Source organism: Mus caroli, unplaced genomic scaffold (genome assembly GCF_978045245.1).
Source record: "Mus caroli unplaced genomic scaffold, Mus_caroli_1 scaffold_19, whole genome shotgun sequence".
NCBI lineage: Eukaryota > Metazoa > Chordata > Mammalia > Rodentia > Muridae > Mus > Mus caroli.
The window spans coordinates 75,958,308-75,978,536 of record NW_028227274.1 but is presented as its reverse complement, the minus strand read 5'-3'; the positions used below and the strand labels follow the sequence as shown (position 1 = coordinate 75,978,536).

General features: G+C 43.6%; 1 protein-coding gene across 1 annotated transcript; it reads left to right on the top strand.

The window, feature by feature from the left end:
* Positions 1-1,299: 1,299 nt before the first annotated feature.
* Haus1 (HAUS augmin like complex subunit 1) lies at positions 1,300-12,214 on the top strand. Its single transcript, XM_021150826.3, has 9 exons — positions 1,300-1,388; positions 2,079-2,253; positions 4,677-4,812; positions 6,788-6,922; positions 7,898-8,021; positions 8,742-8,807; positions 9,773-9,844; positions 10,733-10,780; positions 11,381-12,214. The coding sequence occupies exons 1-9, from the start codon at positions 1,359-1,361 to the stop codon at positions 11,429-11,431; spliced, it is 837 nt and encodes a 278-aa protein (XP_021006485.1). The 5' UTR covers positions 1,300-1,358; the 3' UTR covers positions 11,432-12,214.
* Positions 12,215-20,229: the final 8,015 nt, after the last annotated feature.

The window sequence follows — 20,229 nt, the reverse complement described above, 5'->3', positions numbered from 1 at the left end:
GAAGGGATGGAATACCAGGTGTTCAAAGTCATTCACTGATACAGAGCAACTCTGAGGCCAGCTTGGGCTGCCTGAGAAACACCAATCTGAATAATAAGCAACTTAGGGGGGCTGGGGAGATGGCTCAACAGGAAAGGTGCTTGCTGTCAAAGCTTCATCTCAACTTTGACCGCAGAGATCCAGGTGGTGGAAGGAGAGAATCTATTCCTGAAAGTTGTGCTCTGACACCCCCACCCAACCCAGACACAGAATCTAAAACGTAATAGAAACTGAAATCAATAAGTCTTTTTTTTTTTAAAGATTTATTTATTATATGTAAGTACACTGTAGCTGTCTTCAGACACTCCAGAAGAGGGCGCCAGGTCTTGTTTCGGATGGTTGTGAGCCACCATGTGGTTGCTGGGATTTGAACTCTGGACCACTGGAGGAGCAATCAGGTGCTCTTACCCACTGAGCCATCTCACCAGCCCCCTTTTTTTTTTTTTTTTTAAAAAAAAGAGAAATCAATAAGTCTTAAGGACACTTAAATCCTTGATAGCAGAAACCAATGTTAAGATTCCTGTGGTGCCTAACCAGGGTAGAATAAAAAGTTAATTTTTTTTTGTCTTTGAGATAGAATCTTATATCCTGGTTGGCCTGGAGGTTGTACTTGAAGATGGCTTTAAATTGCTGGTCATCCTGACTCCACCTCCCAAATGCCGGAATTACAAATGTGTGCTATCAAATACAGTATACCTGGGATATCCAACCCAGGACTTCCTGAATGTCAGGTAAGCAGTCTAACAATTCCTAGTTATGAACTCCAACCCTTGAGAGTTTTTGAGTGTGGTTGTTTTAGACACTCTTATATATACCTCAAGATGACACAGAACTTATATAATGGAGGCTGACCTTGAACTCTTGGCAATCTTCCTGTCTCCGCCTTCCTAGTGCTGGTATTACAAGCATGTACCACCATGTCCAGAAAAGAAATGATTAGATTTATGCAATCGATATAGAAGCAACACTATCTGCTGACTAAAAACTGAAAGCTGCAGATATTTTTTTTCAAGACAACTTGATTCAAGCGAGAATTATAAGAAATAAAAAAAATAAACAGATTGTTTCTAGCAGCGTTTCTCACTTTGATGATTATAACACAGAGGACTCCTCCAGTCAGGGATGCAGCAAAGCCGGGTCTGCAGAGCAGGCGCCTTTAGTCAGCCCTGTCCCAGGGTTTCATTGACCTGAAATCAGTAAAAACCACAACTCCCAGAATCCCCGGCCCCGAGGGGCGTGCCCAACGGCGAGGGGGCGGGGCCCTGAGCCAGGGACGTTCCCCGCGAGGCTTTGAGATTGAGGTGGCGGGAGCGGCAGCTATGGCTGCGCCGGAGGAGAAAGCATTGCAGGTGACATCCGGAGCTGGGTCGGGCACCCGCTTATTCCCTCCCGGAGCCACGTATCGGCTAGCCCCCCGCCGCTGCTGTTTTTTTGTCCGGGTCCCACGGTGCGGTCGCGACCGAGACCCTTTGCGGGCCCGGAGTCCCTGAAGAGGCCGTGCCCTCCCTCCCTTTTCCCGGTCTCCCAGCCTGGCCTTGTGGAGCCCCTGGCTTCAGGCTGGCCGATTCCGATCACAAACCCACCTTGCAGCCCAGCCTCGACCATTCGCTGCTGCTTCAGTAATAGAATGTAAACACTTGAGCTGCAGCCCAACTCCGGGCGGGCGTCTCCTACCTAGCACGGCAGGGGTTTAAAATGTGTTGGGGACGACTAACTTTTCAGACCGCGGGAGGAATTATCCAATCTGTCACGCTTTCACAGATCTGCCGAGTGAGGCAGGGTTTTTTTTTTTTTTTTTTTTTTTTTTTTTTTGGTAATTGTTGATTGCCTGGCACTTGCTAGGGCTGCATTTGCGGCTTTGGGAATGAGTGATGCTCTTTGATAATGTCGATTATTTTCATTTGCCTCCTCACTTTCTGACAAATCAGGATGTGAAGTAGGACTCAGAATAGTCACAGAAAACGTTTAGGGTGCTGTAGAGCACCCCTTTGTAAGATTCCGTTCTGCCATCCTAACAAGGCTTACGTTTTAATGGTTAGGTCGCTGAGTGGTTGAAAAAGGTATTTGGAGACCATCCCATCCCACAATATGAGATGAACTCACGGACGACAGAAATTTTATATCACCTTGCAGAACGCAACAGGGTCCGGGACAGGGACATCAGCCTGGTAATAGAGGACTTAAAACAGAAAGCAAGTGAATATGAATCCGAAGGTGAGTTAAGTCTAGAGCTTTGGAAGGGGTGGTAGAGGTAAGCTACATTTTGTACAGAATTAGTGTAGACTACTTATTAATTATTATAATTTTTTGACAAATTGGCTTCTGCTCTGTTATTGTAACTTCAAAATTAGGAGTTTCTCTATAGTATGTCTTCTTAAAACTGTGAGTCCTAACAGATAGTAACATTTGCCTGGGTGGGAGTTGGGAGAGGAATGCCTTTAACCCCAGCACTTCAGAGATAGGAGGATAGCTGTGAGTTCAAGGTCAGTTTGGGTGAATCATGAGATCCTGTCTCAAAACAAAACAAAAGCTTCTTAGCCTAACACAAAAGATTCTAGTAGTTCTTTCCCCGTACATAGCTTGCAGGACACCAGAGGGGGCAGCCAGGAGGCGTGTGAGACTGGACAGACCACCATGGGTCATGTATCATGCAATGGCTTTAAAATGTCCTGCTAGGCCAAGCGCTGGGATGCAAGTTTACAGTCCCAGCATTCAGAAGGCAGAGGCAGGAGACTGCAGTGTCAGCGTGGGTCACACAGCAAAACTGTCTCAGAAAGGTGTTCCCCCTTCTTTGTTGGTCATGTGTGGTCCGAAGAAGCAAAGTGTGGGAACAGCGGCTCCTCTGGGACACCACTTCTTATCGAATCCCTCCCACCCTAGGGCTCTTCCTCACTTTTCCATATTCTATTTAAACAAAAAACCCCACCACGTCTGAGGATGACAGCACACCAAGCAGAAACTGACATCGATTTGCCATATGCTTAACCAAGTGGAGACATTTGGTATATATAGTTTTTTAAAGTTAGATTTATGTGTGCGAGGGTTTTGCCAGCACCTATGTATGTCCGGTGTTTGTAGAGGTCAGAAGAGGCTGTTGGATCCCCAGGAGCTGGAGTTGAGTGTGATTGTAAGCCACCATGTGGGTGCTGGAAACTGCACCTGGGTCCTCTGCAAGAGCAAATGCTCTCTCTAGCTGGGCACAGTGACACACGCCCTTCATCCCAGCACCGGGGAAGCTGAGACAGGTGCATCTCTCTGAGTTCAAGTTCATCCTGGTCTAGATAGAGAGTTCCAGGACAACTAGGGCTTCCTAGAGAGACCTTGTTTCAAAAACAACAACATCCAGAAACCTGAACACCTCTCCAGACCGGATATGATGTTTTGAATATACTGCAGTTATATTTAATTCTAACACATACATACTTTTTCCAGTAGTCTTCTTAAATTAGCATTAACTGTGTTTGGTGTGCCTTGTTTTGTCTGTGTAGCCCTGGCTATCCTAGCTCTGTAGACTAGGCTGGCCTCTCACTCATGTTGATCTGCCTGCCTCTGCCTCACAAGTGCTAGAATTAAAGGCGTGCAACACCACAGCCTAGCCTGGTGTGCCATCTACAATACTCCCACAATCAGAGTAAGGCAATTCCATCACAAGAACCTCCCATGTTTCCTCCTTTTATGTGGATTCATATATATGTATGTGTGTGTGTATATTATATATATATATATGGGTTTTGTAAGAATATTTCCAGAAATTTTTTTTTACTATTTTATTCATTTGTAGATTTTATTTCATGTGTCTGTGTGTTTTCCCTGCATGTAAGTCTGGATCATGTGCTTGCAGTTTCCTCAGAGGCCAAAAGAAGGTGTCATATTCCTTCCATGATTGTGTGAGAAATCAGACCCAGGGCCTCTGCCTTCCAAGCGCTGGGATTAAAGGCATGCACCACCACTGCCCCGTCTAAGAACATATTTTAATCATATCCATCCCATTACCCCTTCTTACCCCCACATGCCTTGCAGATCTCTGTCTTTTTAAATTTTATTTATGTTTTAAAGATTTATCTATTTATTTATGTACATGAGTACACTGTAACTGTCTTCAGGCACACCAGAACGCATCAGATCCCATTACAGATGATTGTGAGCCGCCATGTGGTTTCTGGGAATTGAACTCAGGACCTCAGCGCTCTTAACGGCTAAGCCATCTCTCCAGCCCTACCTCCCAGATCTCTTATCATTAAATTTTTATTATATTTTATTTGTGTGTGCATGTGTGCGCACATGTGCTCACTCATAGATCGTGCATTTAAAAATTGCATTTATTTTACGAATATGGTGTTATGCATCCTCAGAACCAACCCTCGGAAGACAGGAGCGCCTCTGGTCTCCACGGGCACCTGCACTCAAAGTGCACATGGCCATACACAAGCCTCCTGGGACTCTCTGTAGACCTGGGTAGCCTTAAAATCACAGGTCTGTCTGCCTGCCTGCCTCTGGAGTTCTGGGATTAAAGGCTTGCACCACCATGCCTGGCTCAAAATAAATCTCAAACAAAACGAAACAAAACATAATGAAAGCTTTAAAAAACAAAAGGGACAAAACATCTGAGACACCATGAAATTCCTGTATCATTTCAGCCAAACGTCTTGAAGACTTTCTCATGGAGAGTGTGAATTTTTCACCTGCCAATCTGTCTAAGTCTGGTTCCCGGTTTCTGAATGCACTGGTGGACAGCGCAATTGCCCTGGAAATAAAAGATACTTCACTAGCAAGGTAATTATTGTGATGGTTTTGGTCTGTGTTCCCGTGGGAGGCTATTCTATCCGGCCTTGACCTAAGATTCTCTTGGTTCTCACAGTAAATCTGCATAGAAAATTAGCAGTGAGTACAAGAATGCAGAAGCAAGTTGATTGGTTGGTTGGTTGTTGGTTTGAGGAGAGGTTCTTGTTGTTGTTTGTTGCTGGTCTGTGTGCTAAATTCTGGCTAACTCAGCAATACGGTAGGAGGGTGGTGTCTTAGTCAGGGTTTCTATTCCTGCACAAACATCATGACCAAGAAGCAGTTGGGAAGGAAAGGGTTTATTCAGCTTACACTTTCCACATTGCTGTTCATCACCAAAGGAGGTCAGGACTGGAACTCAAGCAGGTCAGAAAGCAGAGCTGATGCAGAGGCCATGGAGGGATGTTCTTTACTGGCTTGCTTCCCCTGGCTTGCTCAGCCTGCTCTCTTACAGAACCCAAGACTACCAGCCCAGAGATGGTCCCATCCATAAGGGGCCTTTCCCCCTTGATCACTAATTGAGAAAATGCCTTCCAGTTGGATCTCATGGAGGCATCTCCTCAACTGAAGCTCCTTTCTCTGTGATAACACCAGCTGTGTCAAGTTGACACAAAACCAGCCAGTACAGGTGGTCATGGGTTGTATAAGAAAACTCAATGAGCCAGAATGATGGAGTCAGGAAGTAGAGTTCATTGTTTCTGTATGAGTTCCTGCCCTGACGTCGGTCAGTGATGTATTGTGACCTGCAAGAATAAGATGAAAGAAACGCTTTCCTATGTAGCCTTTGGTCTTGGTGCTCATCACAACACGAGAAAGCAAACTAGGCCTGCTGGAGACTGGGTGTGTGGGTGTGTACCTACAAGAAGTTCAATAGCCAAGAGGTGGAGGCGGAAGATTGGAAGGTCACGGTCATCTTCCTTAGCCTCCTAAAAAGCTGGAGGCCGTTGTGGCCTGTGTGAGAGCCCACCCACAACAAGCAAACAGGAACAGTAGCAGGTTCAAAGATCTGGTTGAACATGGTAAATTTTGGTCACAGACAACACTGAGTAAGTTAAGGACTCTCGTTGTTTGAGGTAGACATCTTGTCTATATAACTGTAGTTCTCCCACCCGTCCTCAGAGGAGACTGAAGCTCAGGGAGGGAAAGTTTGGGGCCCCGAGGTAAATCGTGGCTCCAAAGCTCATATGACTACTGTTGGTGCTCATGTCTTACCTAGGACTATTACTGCAGCTTACCACAATCAGAAAGTATGTACGCGTGCCGTGCATAACTGCCAGGGGTAGAATTTGGGATTTATATAATGCTTGAAGAGTGGTGGTGTAAGAATATGTAGACTACATAGCAGCAGGGTAGACCAAATCCATTCTGCAGAAACCAAGTTAACTTGGTGTATGTGTGTGTGTGTGTGTGTGTGTGTACATACATACTAGGGAAGCAGAGATGTCTAGGGAGGTAGACATGGCCTTCCAAGACAATTTGTACTTAGGTTAGTCAAGGGAAAGAGAAGGGCAATAGAGAGAATATTACCATGGTAACAGCTGCACTGAAAGACTAAAGATGCTGTACCTGGCAAGCATAGACAGAAGGTGTGAATTCAGGACGGTTAAACCTTACCTGAGTGTTTGGGGGAGGTTTTTGTTTGTTTGATTTTTAGGGTTTTTGTTTGTTTGTTTTTATTTCATTAAAATAGGGTCTCACCATATATCCCTGGTTAGCCTGGAAGTCACCACTCACCATGTAAACTCTCAGAGATCTGCCTGCCTCTGCCTCCTAGTCCTGGGAATAAAGGTGTTCCTTGCCATACCCAGCCTTACCTAAATTTTGAAGGGAAAATGGACGTTTGTTTTGTCGGCTAAAGGGCGTTTCAGGCCATGGGCACAGCCCGAGACAGTCATATACATGGACAGAGCGGCAGGGTCATGTAAACTCTGTAGAGATCACTTTTAGGGTGACCAAGCCCCTCTTTCAGTTTCATCCCCGCAGTGAATGATTTGACATCTGACCTTTTTCGTACCAAATCCAAAAGCGAAGAAATCAAGCTTGAACTGGGGAAACTTGAAAAGAACTTGACGGCAACGCTGGTGTTAGAAAAATGTCTACGAGAGTGAGTTGAAGTGTTGGTATTTTTGAGCTATCAAGAGCTTAGTGGGACATTGTCAAGTGGGGCATGGTAGCACCAGCCCACAATGCCAGCTACGGGAAGACTGGGGCAGCAGCCCAAGGCCAGGGCTGCCTGAGCGACTCAGGAGGTGCTTGGCTTCTTACTCTCCCATGTGCTTTAGGCAGTTTATCACCCTCGTATTGATTCTTGCAATATTAAAAATACGGAGATTGGTAATTTTCAAAAGTTTTAACCCACAAACTACCACCTCAAGTCCATATTTTGGTGTGCCTTTTTAGTACAGCTTTAATGACCCTCTTTGATGCTGTGAGCCTTTAGATTCTACTCGCTCCAGAGATTAGAGCCAGTGGTTGGCATTTATGTAAATGCAGAATAACTTGGTGACATACAGATATATTAAAAAAATAATGAAGATATAATTGTCAGACACTGGATCAGGTCACATATAGTAAAGAGGTCTTTATGATCTTGTTTCAAACTGGCTTTAAGATATAATAAATCACTTTTTTGAATAGCAGTTTTAGCTTATCCAAGAATAATTGTTGGGGGCTGGAGAGATGGCTCAGCGGTTCTTATGAAGGTCCCAAGTACAAATCCCAGCAACCACATTGGTGGCTTACAGCCATCTGTAATGACATCTGACGCCCTCTACTGGGGTGTCTGAAGACAGCTACAGTGTACTTACATATACATAATAAATTAAAAAGTCTAATAAAAAAGAATAATTGTTATAGGTTGAAATTAATGTTATTTTATGTGCCTTGAGAAAAGTCTCACATGGCCCAAGAGAGTGCACTGTGGTCTGGATGTAAAACTCGTGGTATAACAATAGCTGGCAAGTAGGCTGTCTGTCCTGGCTAAGCCAGACTTAACTCCCAAAAGAGGGAGCTGATTTCCTTGTGTTTTAAATAATCATTTGCTGAGAAGAAGTACGTGCTTTCATTTTGCTTTTGGAAGCGATCTCAAGAAAGCAGAGCTGCAACTGTCTGCAGAAAAGGCCAAGGTTGACAGTCGCCTTCAGAACATGGACTTCCTGAAAGCGAAGGCAGCGGAGTTCCGGTTTGGAATCAAAGCTGCAGAGGTGCGTATGAAGCACTGTGTGGAGCCTTTGGACCTTTCGAGCCTTTTAGCCCTTTGTCCTCACCGTAGGAAGCATTAGCGGTCCTCTCTGCAGACCAGGGAGCTACAGGGAAGGTCTGGAACCTGCCCAAGTTTCCTCACCTAGTGAGCAGCAGCTCCAGGTTCAAAGCCAGGCATGGAAACCCTTCTGCCAGCACCATCTTCTCCCCACATCTGACTGTAGAAAGGACTCAGGGCTAACCAGCACCATCTTCTCCCCGCATCTGACTGTAGAAAGGACTCAGGGCTAACCAGCACCATCTTCTCCCCGCATCTGACTGTAGAAAGGACTCAGGGCTAACCAGCACCATCTTCTCCCCGCATCTGACCGTAGAAAGGACTCAGGGCTAACCAGCACCATCTTCTCCCCACATCTGACCATAGAAAGGACTCAGGGCTAACCAGCACCATCTTCTCCCCACATCTGACTTGTAGAAAGGACTCAGGGCTAACCAGCACCATCTTCTCCCCACATCTGACTTGTAGAAAGGACTCAGGGCTAACCAGCACCATCTTCTCCCCACATCTGACTGTAGAAAGGACTCAGGGCTAACGTAGCTTAGATGCATGCGTGCTCTTTAATTTGTGACCTGTACCTATTCTTTATTACATGTTGAAAAAAGTTTCATGATGGTTATCTTCAAATGACCCTTCATCAGAACTCTCCTTCCTCACGTTGCAGGAGCAACTTTCAGCCAGAGGCATGGATGCATCTCTGTCTCATCGCTCACTAGCGGCACTTTCAGAGGTACGCTTCCCGTCTTAGCCTGGCTTCTGCTGCTGTAACAGAATTGGATAATTTAGTTAGATGCTCAGCAGTTAAGAGCACTGGCTGTTCTCTTATAGGGAAGTAGGGTTCAATCCTAACACCCACATGGCAGCTTGCAACTGTCAAAAACTCCAGTTGCAGCCGGGCGTGGTGGTGCACACTTTTAATCCCAGCACTCGGGAGGCAGAGGCAGGCGGATTTCTGAGTTCGAGGCCAGCCTGGTCTACAGAGTGAGTTCCAGGACAGCCAGGGCTACACAGAGAAACCCTGTCTTGAAAAACCAAAAAAAAAAAAAACCAACCAACCAAACAAACAAACAAAAAAAAACCCCTTGGTTCACCAGGCTTGGCTGCACATGCCTTTTCCTCCTGAACCATCTTGCTAGCCGCTGTAGTAAATGAGGAGGACCGTAGCGTTCTTACTTTAAATACTTTGGAAAGGGATTTCTTCTACTAGAAATGAGTGATCTACTTGAAGCTCTTTGATTTTTTTTTTAAGATTTATTTTTTTATTTTATATATAGAAGAGTGTTCTATCTGCATGTACACCTGCATCAGAACTCATTATAGATGCTTGTGAGCCACCATGCGGTTATCAAGGATTAAACTCAGGACCTCTGGAAGAGCAGCCATTGCTCTTAACTGCTGGGCCATCTCTCCAGCCCAGTTTTTTTTGTTGTTGTTTGGCCACCACCCCCGTCTTTTTTTTTTTTTTTCTTCCAGATCAGTTTTTTGATTCTTTATTTAAAACACCTGCAGGTTGACAAGTGTCTCTCAGTGACAGATTGCTTGTCAACCTTCAGGAAGCTGTAGGCTCCATCATTAGCACCACAAATAAATAACTCCCTGAAAAGTAATGCTTCGTTGCATTTTATTTCAATAATGAGCACTAGTTAGTTGTTTGTGGGTATTTCTGTTACTGTATAACTCTCTTTGCATTTCTAGAAACTCTCGGAGTTAAAAGAGCAGACCATACCCCTGAAGAAGAAGTTGGAGTCCTATTTAGATTTAATGCCGGTAACTGTTGCTATGGGATTTCTTGGAGTCATGTTTTCTAATTGTTTTCTAAAGACACTAAACTATCAAAATAGTGGGTTTGTGTTCAAGGATTTAAAATCCGTGGCAGAATTGAGAATGGTGACTCACACTTGTCATTGAGCACTTGGAAGGCCGGAGCGGAGCGGAAGGGTCCCTGCTTTCTAGGATAACTTAGGCTACAGAATGAAATTTTGTGTCAGAAAACCAAAAGAATAAAGAAAGGAAAAAAGGCAGCGGCAGGCTTAGCCTGGCGGCCCACATCTATAACCGCAGCTCTTGGGAGGTGGCGGATTTCGAACTCAAGGCCAGTTTGGACTACATAGTGTGACCCTGTCTTGTTATGTTTATGTATTTATCTTGGGTGTGGGGGTCATAGCACACACGGAGACCTGCAGAACAAGTTTCAGGACAGCCAGGGCAACACAGAAAAATCCAGTCTTGGAAAAAAAGATCCAGCTGTAAGGCAGTTTCTTAATTAGTGATTGATGGGAGAGGGACCGGCCCATGTGGTGGGGTGAACGATGGGCTGGTGGGCTTGGGTTCTGTAAGAAAGCAGGCTGGGCAGGAAAGCCATGGGGAGTAAGCTGCACTCCTTCATAGTCTCTGCCTTCCGCTTTCTGCCCCGTTTGAGTTCTGGTCCTGACTTCCTTAAATGATAAAGAGCCATATGGAAGTATGAACCAAATAAACCCTCCTCCCCAACTTGATTGTGGTCGAAAAGAACCCCAGACTAGAACAGGGCAGTGACTTCAAAGCCTCAGCTGCAGTGGCCTCTTCCTCCCTCAATAGCCCCAGCAGATCCGAGCAAGAGCCCTGTGAGACTTCTCATAAACCGTGACGCTTTCCTTGTTTGTTTTCCTTTATAAGAGTCCATCTCTTGCTCAACTGAAAATTGAAGAGGCAAAGAGAGAATTAGTAAGTACTTCTCATTTTTCTTACTTCATTTTCCCCTTTTAAATTAGCAGTTACTCAACTGAGATAATAAGCCTTCTAAGCTGTGGTGAGTGATGAGGTCCAACTGCTTGGGAGTACAGTGTGCACACTGTCTCAAAAAACAAGGAACAAACAAACAAACAAAGTAAGACAAAACAATAAATAAGAACAAACAAACCAAACACCTCAGTAGGCCGAGGCAGGATCGGTGCAGGTCTGAAACTAGCTAAAGCTGCATATGGGGATTCTTTCAAAGCACTACACACATGAACATACGCACAAGGACTGGCAGTGTAGCTCAGTGGTAGAGAGGGCTTGCCTGGCATAGAAGCTCCTCAGACACACATGTCCACATACATGTGCATACAGTGAACACCAAGGGATGATGATAGAGTTCAGTAGCCAAAGGCTTGACTAGCGTAAATGAGTTCCCCAGTTTGGTTCCTGGTACCACAAAAAAGAAACAAATAAAGAAACCGTTTGCTTCAATGCTTTCTTTTTCTACTTCTCTTATTTAATTATCAGTAGAGGTTGATGCCATCTCTTCCATGTCTTTATTTCTGGCTTGTTTTCTTCCTCTAGGACGCCATCGAGGCTGAACTTACCAAGAAAGTAGACATGATGGGACTGTGAGGACAGCCATGTAGACCTGGTCAGGAGAAGGAGATGACTGTTCTTAGAGATGATGATGTCTCTATTAGTAAAACAACAGGGTTCGCTTCTGCATTTAAACTTTGTGGCCTGAATACAGTTTGCATATGAAAAGGCATTTCTTATTATCTGTTGCCCGAGGTACACCTCAAGGGTTACCTACTACTTACTGAACACCTCACAGTTAAGAATCTTTCCATAAGTGGGTAGGGGCTGGGGAAATGGCTATGCGGTTTTAGAGTGCTTTTTGCTCTTGCTGAAGACCCGAGTTCTATTCTCAGTGCCCATATGGTGGCTTGAGAGTATCCCTGACTCCTTCCAGGGAATCTGACACCCTCTTCTACCATCTGCAAGCACCAGGCACATATGTGGTACACAGATGTATGTACAGGCAAGACACTCATATACATAAAAAAATTTTTTTTAATTGACAAAAGTGAATCCTTCAGTAGTTTCCTTAAGTGACCACCATGACAGTTCTTCAGACTCACAAGCTATGTCAGTGGACAGTTTCTGTGGTTCCATTTTTTTCTACCTGCTTCCTTCTCTAGGGCTTACTGGCCTGTCTTCAAAAGTTAATATGTTTACGTCATGAAAATAGTAGATTTTAAGCTAGTGGCAGAAAGAGGAATAATGAAGCAAGCATACGGTGCTAAATTTATATTTCATGCCTTATAGTATATTAGTATAACCAAAAATAAACAAATAAATAAAAGGCCAACATAAAAAAAAATCAAAAATAAAGATGCTGACCTGGAAGTGCAACTCAGTTGATAGAAGCTCCATGATCCATCTCTAGCCCAGTGTGGTACACGTGCCAACTTGACACAAACTGGAGTCATTCCTGGATTGCTCTGGCCTGTAGGCAGTTCTATAGGGCATTTTCAGAACGAATGATTGATGTGAGAGGGCCCTCGCCACTGTGGGTCAGGCCACCCCAGGCCACGTGGGGCCAGGTTGTATAAAAATGCAAGTTGAGCAGCATTTCTCCATGCTCTCTGTGTCAGCGTCTGCCACCAAGTCTCTGCCTAGTTCCTGCCGTGACATCCCTCAGTGATGGACTGAAAGCTTTATAAGATGTATGAACCAGGCCTCTTAGAATGTCTAGCACGGGGCTGGAGAGATGGCTCACTGGTCAAGAGCACCAACTGCTGCCCCAAAGGTCCTGAATTCAAATCCCAGCAACCACATGGTGGCTCACAACCATCTGTAATGAGATCTGACTCCCTCTTCTTGTGAATCTGAAGACAGCTACAGATATAATAATAAATAAATAAATCTTTAGCCAGACGTGGTGGCACGAGCCTTTAATCCCAGCACTCGGGAGGCAGAGGCAGGCGGATTTCTGAGTTCGAGGCCAGCCTGGTCTACAGAGTGAGTTCCAGGACAGCCAGGGCTACACAGAGAAACCCTGTCTTGAAAAACCAAAAAAAAAAAAAAAAAAAAAAAAAAAATGTCTAGCACAAGTGCAGCCATGGGCTGACTACAAACCACATTTGTAGTGCCCACGTGAGATGGTGCCTGACGTGTGTTTGATTGAGTACCTGGGAGAAGACTGTCAAGTGCCTGCCTGCTATCACTCTTAACTTGTGCAGTGTAGCCGCCAGTGGCCAAGGAGAACTGGGTCCCTGAAAGGAAAGCTGGGACTGCATGGGAAGGACAGACGAGAGAAATAATGAGCCAAGACAAAGTTTCTCTGATCAAGGCTCAATGTTTAATTCTAAAGTCTGAATTTAAAGGGAGGGGGGTGGACCCATCCCCCACTTTGACAGGATCTCATCAAAGGAGAGCAAAGCTTTGCTAGGATCTCCTAAGGAAGAAGACAAGCTCAGCTGCTCAGCAGGTAGTGGCTTCTTGCAGGAAGCTGCAGATGTGGCAGGACAATAGACTTCATCTAGATCAGAAGACTCCACCCTAGGTGGGCTAGCCGACTGTGGCAAAACAAGGTCTGATTCAGCCCACTCAAGGCTAGAGGGAGGGCACAATTCCTCCCTTTTTATTTATTAAAAATTAGCTGGACTGGGGTATAAGATTTACTTATGCTCCATGACGATTACGGGCCTGGGAATTATGATGGCTGGCGGCCTTGCCTGGCTTGGGACTGAGTCTATACTCTCTGTTACCCGTCCCGGAGGACACATACAGCTTGCTTGTGTTTATTTGCACAAACACGGCCTTTTAGTGTTTATTATGAACAAACACGGCCTCTTGGCACTTGCCTCTGTCTTAGGTTGATAAGAGTCATAGAACATCAGTGGCTTGCCTTTGACTGCTGGCCCTCATCGCACACCTTTTCCCCATTCAGACCAAAGCCACACTATGCACCCGATGCATTTCTTCATAGCGATGAATAACTGCCGTCTGAGCTTTGCTGAAGGCAAACCTGTATGGAGGTAACCGATCTGCTTGAGATACAAAGTCAAAAGTTAAAGGCAACAGGATTAAGGTTGTCTGTGGGGATGTCTCAAGCACTCAATTCAGTCTTTGCAGTTTGACATGCACATTCTCTAAAAACATCAACATTATGCCAAGCCATTACTATTTTGATGATGTAAAGAATGAGGTTATACGGTAAATTGTTCTATGTAAGACCTATAATCTGCCTGGGATACAAATCTGATGTGACATTGCCTTAAGGGGTCTTGTCCAGGCAGTCCAGGATGAGTTTTTAAACGTCCTTTAAAGGAACAATACTTTCTCTTAACTTGAGAGGACAAAGTATATGCATAAACAATTGCAAAATTTGAGAATTAGCAGTATCTTAAAAAGGAACAATTTCGGGCTGGAGAGATGGCTCAGCAGATAAGAGCATTGACTGCTTTTCCGAAGGTCCTGAGTTCAAATCCCAGCAACCACATGGTGGCTCACAACCATCCATAACGAGATCTGGAGCCCTCTTCTGGAGGGTCTGAAGATAGCTACTGTGTACTTACATGTAATAATAAAAAAAAAAAAAAAAAAAAAAAAACAAAGAAGGAACAATTTCAACAAATTGTAAGCCCTAAGCTATATATATTGGCTATCAGTATACAAATTAAAGCTTGATTTTTCAACATTTCAAAACACTGGCTACAGCAAGCAATTCGATTATCTGTGCTGAAGCAGAAAGAAACTCAAAAGAGTAAACGTGATCCAATCACATAAACTTCTCTCCCATAGAAGGGCTGTTTATAAATACAGTAGATGTATTCTTAATGGGATGCATGCATAAATTTACAGAAAATACAAAAGCATGCATAGAAGCAAATTTTAACAATTTGTCTTTTGGATAATGATAATCAATTTTGCCTAAAAAGTTTGCTATGCAATGCGCCAAATATCAGTATTCTGCAATAACAAATTTAATGGTTTGAAACAGGGAATAGATGTCTTGTCAGGTTTTAAGACATTCTTCCCAAAATACTTTCATGATTCTATCCTACAATTCTTTATTAACACCACAATGGCTTCATAATAGAATGTTAAAACTTTACTTAGTGATGAAGAAAGATGAATCCACATTAATGCTCTCTTTGACCAAAGAATTGCTGTGGTCACCTTGAGTAGCAACAACTAGAACAAGCAGCTAACAATTGATTACAGCAGCTTCTTCTGCCTTCTGCAAAGCTATTTGTCTCCCAACAATTAGTTTGCATCTCCCTTGATAACATCCAACAAAGGCTTAAGTCCTCCTGTGGTGAGCTTAAGGTGAGGTCTTAGCCAATTAACATCTCTTAGAAGCTTTTGAAAACAATTTAAAGTAAGCAAATCATCTTTTATTTCTTAAATTTTCTGTACCTCAGTTTTCCTAGGATATAACTGAGGCCCCAAGTATTGAAAAAAATATTTCCTTTGAATCTTTTCTGGAGCAACAACTACTTCCCAAAATTTTAAAGCTCGTTGTATAAAAGCAAAGATTTGTAGTAAGAGGCCATCTGAGGGATCAGCTAATAAAATCCTCTCCATATAATAAACAATATACACTGGAGGTCAAAGTCCTGACTTCCTTTTGTTTTGTTTTGCTTTGCTTTGGGTTTTTTGTTGTTGTTGTTGTTGGGTTTTGTTTTGTTTTGTTTTGTTTTGTTTTGTTTTTTGAGACAGGTTTCTCTGTATAGCCCTGGCTATCCTGGAAAAAGTTCTAACATCTTGTATGAAGCAGAGACATTTTTTGAAAACATAATATAAGGCTATTAGCCTAGAGGCAAAATCTTTCAATGATTACAGGCTCACTTGAAGCAAACCCTTTACAATTATCAGGATGCAAAGGAAAAAAACAACCTTCCAAATCCATAATAGTTCTATATGGAGTAGGCAGGCCAGATTGCAATGCCTCTACAAGTTCCACAGCCTCATTGATCTTTCATAAATCTTAAGTTTGAACTTTATCTTGAACAACAGCTGGATAGATCTGTAATAATGCTGTTTTGGCTTAAAAAAATAATTCCCTGGAGGCGAGGCAAGGCAAGGCCCCCAAAACTTCCCTAGGCAGGATCCACACAAGCCTTGCTGAGGCTGCTCTGAGCTTTGCATTAACTCAAATATAAATATTTCTTAATCTGAGCCTACTGCCTGAGTCCTGGCCCAAAGATTACCCCTCCAGCAGTGAGGACAGATTCCAGGGGAGCAATTCTACTGTGTATCTATGCCTCTAACTTTTAGGCAATCTTTCCTAAGATGATTTATACTTAAAACATTCCTTATCACCTTGGTGCTGTGAAGGCGTTACTTGTACTGTAGTCCCTAGTAAGGCAGCAGCCATAGCTAGACCCTGACTGTATGAGGGTCCAATATCTGCACAAAGATGAGTATAGAGTATATCCAGGTAAGTCTGTCTTTGCTTTATATGGCCAGATAGCCACAGCAAGCTGCATTAGCATTCTCATAAAACAACTGTATAACAAAAGGAACCCCTGCTTGAGGGTCTCTGAAAATTCTACTAGCTGTTTTTAGTAGCCCATCCACAAACTCCTTGAAACAGTTCATCAGGAGCCTGTTTGATACCAGATAAATTCTCACTGAGATCTCCTTTCCAACCATGGGGGGTTAAATTTTGCTTCTACCACTGTATCCAATAAAGCTTGTGTAAAAGGGGCAGTGGGCCCACACTGGCCACAGCTGTTTTTAACTTTTATTACTCTTGCAATCATCCTAATTCCAATATACGGGTGAGTTAAGAATCTGAGCTTGTGAGCAAACTGCAAACTGCAGCCAATGGAACTCTGGCAATTTAACCATAATTTTTAAGTTTATTTTGCAATATTAAGGCATAATCCTAATTTTGGAAAGCAAGACCGAATTTTAAACAATCCATCCTCTTTAAAATCAGTATCAAAAGCGTCACTTTCACGTTACAAAGTTTGGCTGCCAATTCTTATATATGAATGCATGATAGTACAACTTTTAATGCTTCATTAAAGAGACATTGTTTTAAATCTTATCCCTTATAAGTCTAGTTTCTTGGAATAGAATTACATAAAATATTATCCCAATTTAAAAGTATCTTTAGAGGCCTGGTTTTCCTGGGCTGGGTCATGCCATGTGTTATTTTTTAAAATGATTCCAAAAGTTACCAGTTTTAAGCGAATTTTCTTGTTACCCATGTTACACCTTTTTAATCATACCCAATAACTTATAAGCCAGTGCTCTATGACCAAGACATGCAGGACATATATATATATATATATATATATATACCTTTAAGACTAATCAGAAACCAAATGAAACAGCTACACAAATTTTATAAATTTAGACCAATCAAAGACTTTTTACGGGGTTGGGGAGATGGCTCCGTGGTTAAGAGTATTAACTGTTCTTCCAGAGGTCCTGAGTTCAATTCCCAGCAACCTTCTGTAATGAAATCTGTTGCCCTCTTCTGGTATGTCTGAAGACAGTGTATTCATACATATCAAATAAATAAAATTAATTTAAAAAAAAGAAATTTTACTTTTTCTGGGTATAGTTTCAAGAGAAAAAGCATTTGCAGAGATTTTTCTAGGAAAAAAACAGCTATCAGCTTATTTGCCTTAGAACTTAAGAGCTGCTGACCTCTTTTAAAAGAAGCTTTTCAGCAGGGCCTCTCCTGCTGTGCTTGACTCCTGGCTAAGGTGCAGGGCAACTTTTTTTTTTTTTAAAGATTTATTTATTTATTTATTTATTATACATAAGTACACTGTAGCTGTCTTCATTTTTTTTTTTTTTTTTTTTTTTTTTGGTTTTTCGAGACAGGGTTTCTCTGTGTAGCCCTGCTGTCCTGGCACTCACTTTGTAGACCAGGCTGGCCTCGAACTCAGAAATCCGCCTGCCTCTGCCTCCCGAGTGCTGGGATTAAAGGCATGCGCCACCACGCCCGGCTGTAGCTGTCTTCAGACACACCAGAAGAGTGCGTCAGATCTCATTATGGGTAGTTGTGAACCACCATGTGGTTACTGGGATTTGAACTCATGTCCTTCGGAAGAGCAGTCAGTGCTCTTACCCGCTGAGCCATCTCACCAGCCTGGTGCAGGGCAACTTAAATCAGCCTCCGCTGTGCAAACTGAGACTGAATCAAGAGATGTGAAAGACCCCCAGAAGAGGGGAGACCCTCACTCAAGTCTCAGGATGACGCGACCCCCCCCCCCCCAAAGAACTCATGAAAGATTGTCCTTGCTGCAATTACATGAGGTTTATTGATAGGAACCAGCGTGCTGGGGCCAACTTGTATCCCACACAGGGGTAGAGGAGTTCAACCCCGAGTAGCTGGGAAAGGGGGTATTTAAAGGAAAAAGGCACAACCCAAGATGGTAGGGAGAACATTATTGGAAAATACCAGTGAAAAATCACAAGAGAAACTAAAAATCACAAGGGGAAACTCCCTGCTTCTCAAGATTGTTCTCAAGATTTTAATCTAACTTTTGTGGTCAGCCAGTTTCTGGAACAGGGTGTGGCCAGCCAAGCTCCTGGAACAGGGCTGCTTCTGGGCCCAACTATTTTTCTTGGCTCCAACTTGGTCTAGGGGGTCAAACTTAAATTTTCTACTTTACAGATGGATAGCCAGCAGATAAAGTTTTAACCGCTTTTTTCTTTTCAATATGAAACAGAACAACAGTCATTCAGACAACAAAACAAAAACAGACACAAATTGACATATGGACAGATTGGTGCACCAAGGACAGACAATACAGAGAAGGACGGGAATTTGATGTAAGCAGAGCTAAGGATAACTCCTGTAGTGGCCAGAGAGGAAGCAGGACATCTGATTTCCTTCTGTCCTTGAGAGAGCTCTGAAATCCATTTTCCTTCTCTCTCTCTCTCTCTCTGTCTCTCTCTCTCTCTCTCTCTCTGTCTCTGTCTCTCTCTCATGTCATTTGTATATCTAGCATCTCCCTTTTTTGTTGTTTTTTGTTTTTTACTTTTTATTTTATTTTATTCTAAACCCTACTCCTCTCGCCTGATGCAGTTCTTGACTGGGGACAATTGCCTGTATAGAATTTTCCAATCTCATTTTCCACTGTCAACCCCTAAGCATTGGGTTGACACTGCCCCAACTTAGCCCATATTTCTTTGCACCTACAACAACAGTTTCAATAATATGACATTTAAGGCTAGTGCTAACATCAATGCTGTATGTTGCTTACCATGCAGGATACCATCTTCTTCCATTTTCTGTGGAGCTTTACCAAGACAGTGTCCCTCAGTCGGTCTTTCCATATTCATGTCACTTGTTTGGGTGCCACCTGGAGCCGCCAGTGGCCACTGGAGGACTGGGTTCCTGAAAGGAAAGCTGGGGCTGTATGGGAAGGACAGACGAGAGAAATAACGAGCCAAGACAATGTTCTCTGATCAAGGCTCAATGTTTACTTTGTTTGTTTGTTTGTTTGTTTGTTTGTTTTTTGAGACAGGGTTTCTCTGTGTAGCCCTGGCTGTCCTGGAACTCACTCTGTAGACCAGGCTGGCCTCAAACTCAGAAATCTGCCTGCCTCTGCCTCCCAAGTGCTGGGATTAAAGGCACGGGCCACCACTGCCCGGCTCAATGTTCAATTCTTGAATCTGAATTTAAGGGGGAAACCCATTCCCCACTCTGACAGGATCTTGTCAGGAAGACAAGCTCAGCGGCTCAGCAGGTAGTGGCTTCTTGCAGGAAGCTGCAGATGTGGCAGACAAAAGACTTCACCTAGATCAAAAGACTCCACCCTAGGTGGGCTTAGCCGACTGTGGTAGAACAAGATCTGACTCAGCCCACTCAAGGCTGGGGGAAGGACACAGTGCAGAATCTCTCTACCCGAACTGTAAACAGAAAGGAAATCTAGACTCTAGTTTACTCTCCCCAGTGAGACCTCAACACTATCCCAAATCTGAACAAAATTCCAAGCAAGATAAATACAGAGAAATGACACATAAAAAGAAAAGGCCACTGAGACTGAAAGGAAATAAAACTTGAGACATGTGATTCATGTAATTTATGTCAAATAGCCCAAAGAGTTGTTTGTGAGCTTTAAAACCTGGGGCTGAGAACATAGCAGAACAGGCCAGGACATGCCCGGGCAGGCCCGTCGTTACATGTCCTGACTTGCCTGGTGCCTCCCTATCTCCCACCCTTCTGACAGTCTGTTGATGTTTAAATGGACCAATCATGTAAAACTGCGCCAATTCCTCCTCCAGCCCCACCCCTTTTCTATAAAAACCCCTAGCTTCCAAACCTCAGGGTCAAAACCACTGTCTCCTGCGTGAGATATGTTTCGACCCGGAGCTCCGCCATTATGGCTCCACCATGTGGTCGACACTTCTGTCTCCTGCGGGAGATATGTGTTGGTCCGGAGCTCCGT